General features: G+C 41.6%; 1 protein-coding gene across 3 annotated transcripts in view; it reads left to right on the forward strand.

Moving 5' to 3' along the window:
- Positions 1-10497, forward strand: part of b4galnt3b (beta-1,4-N-acetyl-galactosaminyl transferase 3b) — a 192976-nt gene extending 182479 nt beyond the window's left edge. For all 3 annotated transcript variants that reach the window (XM_086009008.1, XM_086009009.1, XM_086009010.1), the window contains one exon: positions 8734-10497. In XM_086009008.1, coding sequence (XP_085865134.1) covers positions 8734-8842 — 109 coding nt within the window. In that variant the 3' untranslated portion in view covers positions 8843-10497. The remainder of the gene's footprint in view (positions 1-8733) is intronic.
- Positions 10498-10924: the final 427 nt, after the last annotated feature.

The following is a 10924-nucleotide window of genomic DNA, read 5'->3' on the forward strand; positions in this document are numbered from 1 at the left end:
AATGGCAGAATCTGGGGGCGGGTGCCCAACCCGCCTCCGTGCCATCTTCCCAGGAGGCGGGTAGCCGACCCGCACCGGGTCCCGTCTCCTGGAGGTGGGAAGGGGATTACAGCCACTTAACTGCCTGTTAACAGATAGTTAACAGGCAGTTAAGAGGATTATCCCCATTTTTCCAACAGAGGCACGGGTTTCCCGATGTCGTGGAACCCCGCCAGGGTCATCAAGGCGAGCAGTGGGTCTGCGGGGGTCGGAAGGGTCCAAAAGTGCGTTGTGAAGGTAAGTGATGGGTGCAAGTGTGGAGAGGTAATTATGTGAGGTGAGTGGAAGGTGATAGAAAATGTTTACTTACCTTTGTTTCTTCCTGCAGGCTTCAACCGTTGGGGATGCGGAGAGTCTCGCAGCTCACTGGCAGAGATGACAGATGGCTGCTGCATTCTCCAATGCAACAACCATCTAATTTCTGCTAAAGAAAGTGGTTTGATGAGTCTTGAATGCAGGGACTCATCAAACAAAATAGAATGTCAGTGTTTGACAGCTTCACAGAGCTGTCAAATGATGACAATTCATCTGTCAAAAGGTCAATCAAGGAAAAATAGCGTAGTTTGGCCACAAGTCGATGGAGGCGGGACAACGACCCAACAAGCAGCAGTCCCGCCTCCAACGCGCCCCCATTGGCAAAATCGCCCCCTATGTTCCTATGAAAGCTGAAAAAGTTAGTATTGGGCAAGCTCATTGAATGTGGGAGCTATGTTCCCTGTAAGATGCACTGATCTGCAAGGTCCCGTGCACTCCAATTCAAAGGCCTCACACAGTTGAGAGCTGGAGCGGGGAGAGGGGCCCAATAGCCAATGGGCGAGTGGTTGCGGAGAGCCCAGGATAAAGTGCAGCTGTGGTGGGGGGGGCGGGGGGGGCAGAATTTCATTTGATTGGCTTTCAGCTCTTGCGTAGTGCAGTCAGTGTGTCTGGATTGGAGGAGGTGAACACGCTCTCGGTCATGGCCAGGTAGGAGTGTTGTGCTCTAGAAGCGTGGGTTTAGTTAGAGCAAATGGCTCTTTATGCAAATGTATAAAATATAGACTGAAAGCCAGACGTTTTTACTGAGAACACTGCTGCCCAGAGAGCAGCCGCTTCGGCAAAAAGTGCCGGCAGTAAGTCTCGGGCTGCTCCTCCAACGCAAACCCAGCTCCCAATATCAGATTTTAAAACTCCATCAACTTTACAAACTATTTGTAATAGCCCTGTGGAAAAATTGTGACGCCTGATTTAAATGGTGGAGGGTTTCAATCAGTGGAATTCTGATTTTGCAGTGAGGTGAAAGGATTATTTATAAAATCCCACTTTCCCCCCCAAAAAAAACTTTTAAAAAATTAAATACGTGATTTTGGGGTTTTTTCTATAAAAAGAAATGGGAACAATATTATTACTTGGTCGGTTAGTCTGAAACTATAATCTGGGATAAATATTTGTACAGCCGCACAGGATCTGGCGCTGACTCTGAACGCCTCGGGCAGTAAAGGTGGCTGAAACCCCCCAGCTCCGCAGATTCCCAGGGATTGCGCGGATTGTATGGGTTTTACTCTCAACCCGCCCCCCCCCACCCTCTCTCTTTCCCCTCCTCGTCTCTCGATCTCTTTCAGTAAGTCTCAGGCTGCTCCTCCAAAAAAGAATAATTTTTATGCCGTTTTCTAAAGTAGCTGCGTTGGGATGTCTCAGCCACAAGATCAAATCCATTTAGTTAATTTAGTGTCAAACCACCTATTGCTACAAGCAGTGTGAGTAATGTTCAACAAAATAAAATATCTCAATCAACAGCTTTGACGTTAACAAGACAAGCGTTGTGCAGTACACGAATCATTTTATAAATGTGCAACTTGTAATAGTTTTCTATTAATGGTGTAAAATCAATTTTAATCCTGCAAGTCTTTACGTGGCTTGTGTAAAGTATTTGCTCTACCACCATAGTATTCCCTATGAGTTTTAGAAACTGCTTTTGAGTATAAAACTACAAAACAATGCAGTCTCCTTTTGTTGATGTACCGCGGAGATAAGTACCACCTCATAAGAACATAAGAAGTAAGAGCAGGAGTAGGCCATACGGCCCCTCGAGCCGATTAAGATTATGGCTAATCACTGACCTCAACTCCACTCTCCCGCCCGACCTCCATATCCCTTGATTCCCCTAGAGTCCAAAAATCTTATCTATCTCAGCCTTGAATACACGCAAAGACTCAGCATGCACAGCCCTCTGGGGCAGAGAATTCCAAAGATTCACAACCCTCTGAGTGAAGAAATTCTTCCTCATCTCAGTCTTAAATGGCCTACCCCTTATCCTGAGACTATGCCCCCTAGTTCTAGACACTCCAGCCAGGGGAAACAGCCTCTCAGCATCTACCCTGTCAATCCCCTTCAGAATCTTGTATGTTTCAATGAGATCACCTCTCATTCTTCTAAACTCCAGAGAGTATAGGCCCATTCTACACAATCTCTCCTCATAGGACAACCCTCTCATCCCAGGAATCAGTCTAGTGAACCTTCGTTGCACCGCCTCCAAGGCAAGTATATCCTTCTGTGTAAGACATGCGGAATTACCCCTCGCCCCGTCCATCAGGTTATAGAATTCAGACTTGAGACTTATGAGAAATTACACCAGACACACGGGTTCTGTCTTTTTATTGTTCCTAAGACAGATTCAAAACCCCAATCACTATTCGAGCAGTTCACCAATAATATTACAAGTACAAGAAATCATACATACAACTACTCGCCGATGATCAGTCCAGCGTTGATTGTAGGTCCTCGTAAGCGAACAGACTGGCCAGGCCCCTCCTTCCGACTGCAGCCTGATCCTCATAGGCGAGATGACTGGCCAAACCACCACCTTCTGACTGCAGTGCCGATATTCTTTAGCCACCGTGTTTTATACAGCTTTCCTTGCCTTTTGCAGTAAATCAATCATTCAGAGATAGTGAAATGTTCCTTTAATGTTGGTCTGAGCTGTTTGAGCTGTCAAACGTTTACACTCACACATCCTGTGTGGCTATCCATTAGTTGTCCTTATCACAGCCTAAAATTGTTCATTCATTCCTAAAGTTTACAAAAGTGGCAGAAAACCACTTGGTTAGGTTCATGAGTTACGTCGTGTTCTGCATTCCAAAACTTCAAAGGTTTGACTTCTCCCCTTTAACCTCCGAAATGTCATCAGAGACACGATGTCTGCAAAACTAAGGGGGTTTGTTTATCTCACAGAAACCCCACAGTGCAGATAGAGGCCATTTCGGCCCATCGAGCCTGCACCGACACATATCCCACCCGATCCCCGTAACCCCACGTATTTAATCCCCCTAACACTAAGGGTCAATTTATCATAGCCAATCAACCTAACCTGCACATCTTTGGACTGTGGGAGGAAACCGGAGCACCCGGAGGAAACCCACGCAAACACGGGGAGAATGTGCAAACTCCACACAGACAGTCACCCGAGGCCGGATTCGAACCCGGGTCCCTGGCGCTGTGAGGCAACAGTGCTAACCACTATGCCACCGTGCTGCCTATCTCTGTTGTCTATCAAAGCAAATCCCATGTCCCTTATCAGTGACAACTTTATTTCACTTTGGAAAAAAAACCTTTCGGCCTGGCAAAGCATTTCAATATATATCAAAATTAAGAATTAAGGGTCTGTGTATGCCTACACTTCCTTAGATAAGGAGACTAAAACTGTGCACAGTACTCCAGGTGTGGCCTCACCAAGGCCCTGTACAATTGTAACAAGACTTCCTTACTCTTATACTGCAACCCCCTTGCAATAAAGACCAACATGCCATTTGCCTTCCTTATTGCTTGCTGTACCTGCATGCTAGCTTTCTGTGTTTCTTGCACGAAGACACCCAAATCTCTCTGCACACCAACATTTGAAAGTTTCTCACCATTAAAAAAAATATTGTTTTTCTATTCTTCCTACCAAAGTGAATAACCTCACATTTCCCTACACTATACTCCATCTGCCACTTTACTGCCCACTCACTTAGTCTATCTCTATCTCTTTGCCGACTCTTTGTGTTCTCCTCACAGTTTGCTGTCCCACCTAGCTTTGTATCGTCAGCAAACTTGGATAAATTACACTCGGTCCCTTCATTTGGTTCATTAATATAGATTGTAAATAGCTGAGGCCCCAACACTGATCCTTGCGACACCCCACTAGTTACAGCCTGCCAACCTGAAAAAGATCCGTTTATCCTTACTCTCTGTTTTCTGTCTGTTAACCAATCCTCTATCCATGCTACTATATTACCCCCCAACCCCATGAGCCCTAATCTTGTATAATAACCTTTTATGTGGCATCTTATCGAATGCCTTTTGGAAATCCAAATATACTACATCCACTGGTTCCCCTTTATCTACCCTGCTAGTTACATCCTCAAAAAACTCTAATAAATTTGTTAAACACAATTTCCCTTTCATAAAACCATGTTGATTCTGCCTAATCATGTTATGATTTTCTAAGTGACTTGATACCACTTCCTTAACAATGGATTCCAACATTTTCCCAACGACTGATGTCAGGCTAACTGGCCTGTAGTTCCCTGTATTTTTCTCTCCCTCCTTTCTTGAATACCGGTGTTACATTTGCGACCTTCGAATCCGCTGGGACCATTCCAGAATCTAGGGAATTTTGGAAGATCAAAACCAATGCATCCACTATCTCTTCAGCCACCTCTTTTAGAACCCTAGGATGTAAGCCGTCTGGTCCAAGGGATTTGTTGGCTTTTAGACCCATTAGTTTCTCTAGTGCTTTTTCTCCTCATATTAATTATGTTAAGTTCCTCACCCTCATTAGACACTTGGTTCCCCACCATTTTTGGTATGCTTTTTGTGTCTTCTACTGTGAAGGCAGATACAAAATATTTGTTTAACATTTCTGCCATTTCTTTATTCCCCATAATAATTTCTCCTGTCTCAGCCTCTAAGGGACCAACGTTTACTTTTGCTACTCTTTTCCTTTTTACATGCTTGTAGAAACTCTTACAATCTGCTTTTATATTTCTGCTTTTATATTTCTTGCTAGCTTTCTCTCATTCTATTTTTTCCCTTTTTATCAATTTTTGGTCAACCTTTGCTGGTTTCTGAAACTCTCCCAATCCTCAGGTTTACTATTATTCTTTGCAACATTATAAACTTCTTCTTTCAATCTAATGCTTTCCTTAAGTTTTTTAGTTAGCCACGGTTGGATCACTTTTCCCGTGGAGTTTTTTGTTTCTCAATGGAATGTATTTTTGTTGAGAATTATGAAATATTTCTTTAAATGCTAACCGCTGCTTATACCTTTTAATCTATTTTTCCAATCTACCTTAGCCAATTCGCCCCTCATACCTATGTAATTGTCTTTATTTAAGTTTAAGACTCTAGTTTCGGACTTAGGCAAGTCACTCTCAGAATTTCACGTTAATTTTATCATATTATGATCACTGTGCCCCAGAGGATCCTTTACTATGAGATTGCTAATTAACCCTGTCTCATTACACAATACAAGATCGAAAATAGCCTGTTGTCTGGTTGGTTCCATGACATATTGTTCTAGGAAGCTGTCCCGAATGCATTCCGTGAACTCGATCTCCAGACTACCTTTGCCAATTTGATTTGTCCAGTCTATATGAAGATTAAAGTTCCCCAAGATTATTGCATTGCCTTTGTTGCAAGCTTCTACTATTTCTTGATTAATATTCTGTCCAACGGTATAGCTACTGTTAGGGGGCCTATATACTACTCCTACCAGTGTTTTCCTTACCTCCACCCATACTGATTCTACTTCCTGATCTTCTGAGCCGAGATCCTTTCTCGCTACTGTCCTTATGTCATCCTTTATCATCAGGGCTACTCCCCCTCCTTTTCCATTCTGCCTGTCTTTTCAAAACGTCGAGTACCCTGGAACATTTAGTTCCCAACCTTGGCCACCTTGCAACCATGTCTCTGAATTGGCTATAAGATCAAACCCATTTATCTCTATTTGTGCCACTAGTTCGTCTATCTTGTTACGAATGCTTCGTGCATTCAGATAAAAAGCCTTTCATTTAAATTTTTTACCGTTATTCCCTGCTTTGACCTTATTCTCTGCTGCACGGCTACCATTAAACTCTCTGTCCCTTCCTGACCTTTCTCTTTAGACTTCTAAATTTTCCCTCACCTGACCCCTCCCCTCATCCCTTGCACATCCATTCTGTTGAAAATCCCTCTGCGCTTAATCACTGCGGTTGGTTTGCCATCACTACAGTAACCCACGCTTTTCCTCGTCTGAATTTTAAAATTTTGTTCCTCTCGGTACTTTACCTCTTAAGTTCCCAGCCTCGCTGCCGTGAATCCCAGCTTGGCCTCACCTGCACTGTGCTGTCCTGTTCCTCCACAATAACAAAATATTGATGAGAGAGAATAAAAACAAACTCAAAAGTTGGAAATTGGAAAACCGAAATTGGAAAACCACATCAGTGTCTGAAAGAAAAAGACAGGTTAATGTTTCAGGCGAGTCCTTTCATCAGCGTTCTGAAGTTTTGTAGTGTGCAAGTACCAAATGTGTATTTTAACCAGGGACTAGTTCAATGGTCTATCATTTGCTGCAAATATTAGGAACATAGGAACAGGGGTAGGCTGTTCAGCCCCTTGAGCCTGCTCCGTCATTCAGTTAGATCATGGCTGTTCCATGCCTCATCTCCTTAGCTCCATATCCCTTGATACCCTTAGCTAACAAAAATCTATCAACCTCAGTCTTGAAAGCTCCCATTGACCCAGCATCCACAGCCTTCTGGAGCAAAGAATTCCAGATTTTCACTACCCTTTGTGTGGAAAAGTTCTTCCTGATTTCCCTCCTAAATGGCCTAGCTCTAATTTTAAGAATTAGGGAATTAGATAAATACTTGAAAGAGAAAAAATTGCAGGGATATGGGAAATAGCGGGGGAGTGGGATTAACTAGATTGCTTTTTGAAAGAGTCGGCGCAGACTTGAAGGGCCGAATGGCCTCCTTCTGTGCTGTACTATTCTATTATTCAATATGTTACTTTGTGGTGCAATTTAGAGAGGATTGAGCCAGAGACTTGAGTGACCGTTGTATCAGGGCAGAGTGGCAGCATGCAGCAATGTCTGTGATTGTCTTTGAATCCTTCCCTAGCAGTCACGAGCTTGCTCAGGGTGTGCGCGGTTGCTAGGATATGGTTTAAACAATCCCAGACCCGACCCTTGGCTGTCCTGCTCGGGTTAAGCGCACGACAACTTCAACTCTCCCCAACCTGCACTTAAAACGCTTCACCCCTTTCAATCGATTTCCTTTTTTAGCCAAAAAAAAAAGTGGGGGAGTTGAAAGATTTGCTTAAAAGCCAAACACGGTAAATAAAACAAAATTGTACATTTAAAAACCGAGTGCGTGCCAAATCTTCTTGGGGAAACACGTTTTTAAAATAGTAAAACTGATTTGCAGCTACCTATTGCACAGAATGCATTCTAAACCAATCCTGAAACCAAAAGGCAGCGTTTCTCATAAATCTCAAAAATTGTTACTAAACTTGAATCTAACTTGAAGAACTGTGTGGTATTCTATTCCCACTGTCCTTTCTTAACAAGTAGAGCTGCCGATTGCTTCACAGTGACCTTGCTTGTTCAGAAAAATGGCTTCTGCTATCTCCTTTCTGTTAATGCAGATAAGAGCAAGGAAGGCATACGTGCGGCTAAAGGTGTACGAGATCTGTATCAATTTTGACTTCAAGTTAGAATCAACTGTTTTTTAGTGAGGGAGACGCATTATGTGTGTAACAAAACCAAGCTTTAAGAGGCTGTTCCGATTACTAAACACGTAACAAGAGAAGTCACTGATGCAGAATCATTTCATTTGGCTCAGGTAAATGAAAGTTGTTGTTGTTGAAATTGTTGTTGTTGTTGTATAAATTTGCCCGTGGACAGAAAAACTCACGCTCAGGAGTTCGTGGCCCGCTCAGTGCAAATAAAAATTAGAGGGAACGTTGTGTGGGAGCCATCTTGGCCAATCTTGACGTTACTCTTCTACAATGTCCAGACATGCACATTTTCAGCAGTGCCCATTGGATACTGATCAGGAGTAGAGAGCCTGGCTATGTTTTTCCTCCCAGATCCAGGAATGCAAATAACAAAATGGTCCCAGCTCAAACTGGCTACCTCAAAGATCAGGGATCAAGCCTGGGACCCGCCTGATCTGTGTGGCTGAACTCCACATTAGAAATTTACTCACTAAGCCATCGAGGAAAGCTATAACTTTTACCTTTAGTCCCATCAAGAAGAAATGCACTATTTTTTGCAAAATATTGAATCCCTTCTTTCCCTAGTCCCCACTGGATATCAGAGAGAGGGCAAGGGAGAATGGTTTTTTTTTTGGCATTATCTCTCTTTTAATGAACACCAACTTGTTTTGCCAATTTAAAAACATTTTGTTAGATTTCAGCCAGCTTTTATTATTGCCTTTCAGAAATGGGCACACTCTGAATGGGCTGTGCATATCTGCAAGAAGTGATGTGTTGTCAGTAAATTGAATTCCGAATGAAATTTCATCAAACTGGGCAGGGGATTTGCTCTTGCTATTGTTTGGATTATTTTCTAACTATTTGCCATGCTTGCAAACACTACTTCAACAATAAAATCTCTGCACTCACCAAAACCAAAACATCAGACTTTGTGATTTTTGCAAGTTTAATGCGATGTTGTTTACCTTTTATTATTCATAGGATTTTCCAGGCTGGGTTGGAAGTGGAGCGGTTATATATGAGGAACTTCTTTCATTACTACCACTCCAAACGTGGAATGTGGAATAGGAAACAAGTAAAAGTGACATAACAGTGACTGTAGGAAGTCCTGGCTCGCATGCACTTTATCCAGTCATAGGATTGAATGACCCTATCCAAAAACAAATGGAGTACAGTCCCCTGTGTAAATGTATCTGAAGACAATGGAATGCTGCTCCAATTACTCAGGCTACTAAGCAATGGTTTTGTGATCTTCAACCTAGGAAAAATGTTATAAAGAACCTCTCTCAATACTTAAGTTTGTAAGTGGTGAAAAATTCCTAACAAAATGTTTTATATTTTTTTATTCAAAGAAATGCAATGATCCCAATATGTTAGGGTCTAAAACTAGAGTTATGCTATGGTACAATAAAGCAAAAATAGGCTGTGATTTTTCCGTAAGGAGGATATGTGAAGCCGTGTTAGACTAAAAACAATGGCAACATTTTTTGGGATTGTGCTGTGCTCAAATCTTAGGTTAAATGGCTGCACAGTTTGATTTTGGCTCACCTGAAATACCTCATGAGCCTATCCGAGCCATCAGTTTTATTATCAGAGATGAATAACTTGCTAACACTATGGAAGCTACGCCTTTCAATGGAATGGATTAAAATGTTGTGCACCAAGGTTCTAGGATGAGCTAAATTTTCCCTATTTGTGACCATCTAATTTTGGGGAGGGAAGGTTTAACAGTCAAATTTTTAACTTTTTAATGCTCTTGGAAATACTTAAAATAAACAAGAGAAGATTCATCCTTCTCGATCAGTTTTATTACCAATTCAGTTGGTACGGTTGGGTATATGATTTTTCTTTGTGCTTATTCCCAACATAAATATTGTTACTGTTTCCATTTTTAACACCTTTTGAAGAGTCTGCACCCACATATATATTTAGTGAAATCAGTATACCTTTTGATTGCATGGTGCTAGCAGTAGGACTACATTGATGCCTTATAGTTTCTTGGCATGGTTGTGTTTGACAACTAAGTTACACAGCTGTGTTTTAGCCTCATTTTAGATGCAGGAACATCTTGAAGTAAATGTACATAAACTGCAATGAAGGGAGTTAATTCAGTTGTTTTTTTTGACATAGGACTGTGGAATCAAGTGTTGCAGCCTCGGGATAACTTTTTCACTTTTCCTCAGGTTTATTTGTGAAGTACAATTCTAAACCTATTTCAGACAGAATAATTTGCTGAGTTGATGCTATAGTTTGGTGCAGACTGTGATAGTGCACAAAATATCTTGTGTCTCCTTTTTTCTTTTCTGTACAAAAGTAACTTGATACTTTGGATGCAAATTAACTGTGCACCTGTATTTATACTTGATTGAGTCTGCAGGATACAGGGGCATTTTTGCTGCACTGTGTTTGTAGCCATGTACCTCAATTATGAGTCTTAAATATAGCTCACAAAACTCATCAGAATTTATTTTTCTATGAATGTAGATGTGAGAAAATTAAGTACTTTACAAACACATTTTGGGTACTTAAATTATCTAGGAAGCCTGGAAGAACCATTACTGGTATCAGGATGCTTTCAATCAAAGCCCTTTGTATTACTGTAGAATTTATTTGTTTTTAACTGTACCTGTACAGTGTAGTATTGTCTTTATTGATGCTGGGATGAAGGGGTTAATGATTTCTGTGAAATTGCTAAGTTGTGTATAATCATGATTTTTGGAAATAAAAGATTTTTTTTGAAATTTTAAATAATGTTGGTTATTAAAACTAATTTCTCTCCCCCTCTTCTCACACTGTCTACTGGTTGGTGGTAATTCAGCTTCCTAACTAGGGGAAGAATTGCCCTCACCGCTATGTGTAGTTGCACCTTTTTGAACGCATTTATGGTGTTAATCACAGCAATCAGAGCAATTCCTGCTAATCTAGCTAGTGACCTCTTTTAAATTATATTTTACCTTTACCCTAGCAGCTAGCAACTATGGATGGCCTTTTATACTGGTAGAACTCATATCTGAGTTGGAAGGTCGTGGGTTCATGTTCACATTAGGACATTTAAAAAAAATTGTTCTCAGGATGTGGGTGATGCTGGATTTATTGCCCATCCCTAGTTACCCTAACAAGATGGCGGTAGGCCTTCACCTTGAACCACTGCAGTCCTTCTGGTAATGTTACT

The sequence above is a fragment of the Somniosus microcephalus genome, chromosome 16 (assembly GCF_052327205.1).
Source record: "Somniosus microcephalus isolate GS21.2 chromosome 16, FLI_Smic_1.0, whole genome shotgun sequence".
NCBI lineage: Eukaryota > Metazoa > Chordata > Chondrichthyes > Squaliformes > Somniosidae > Somniosus > Somniosus microcephalus.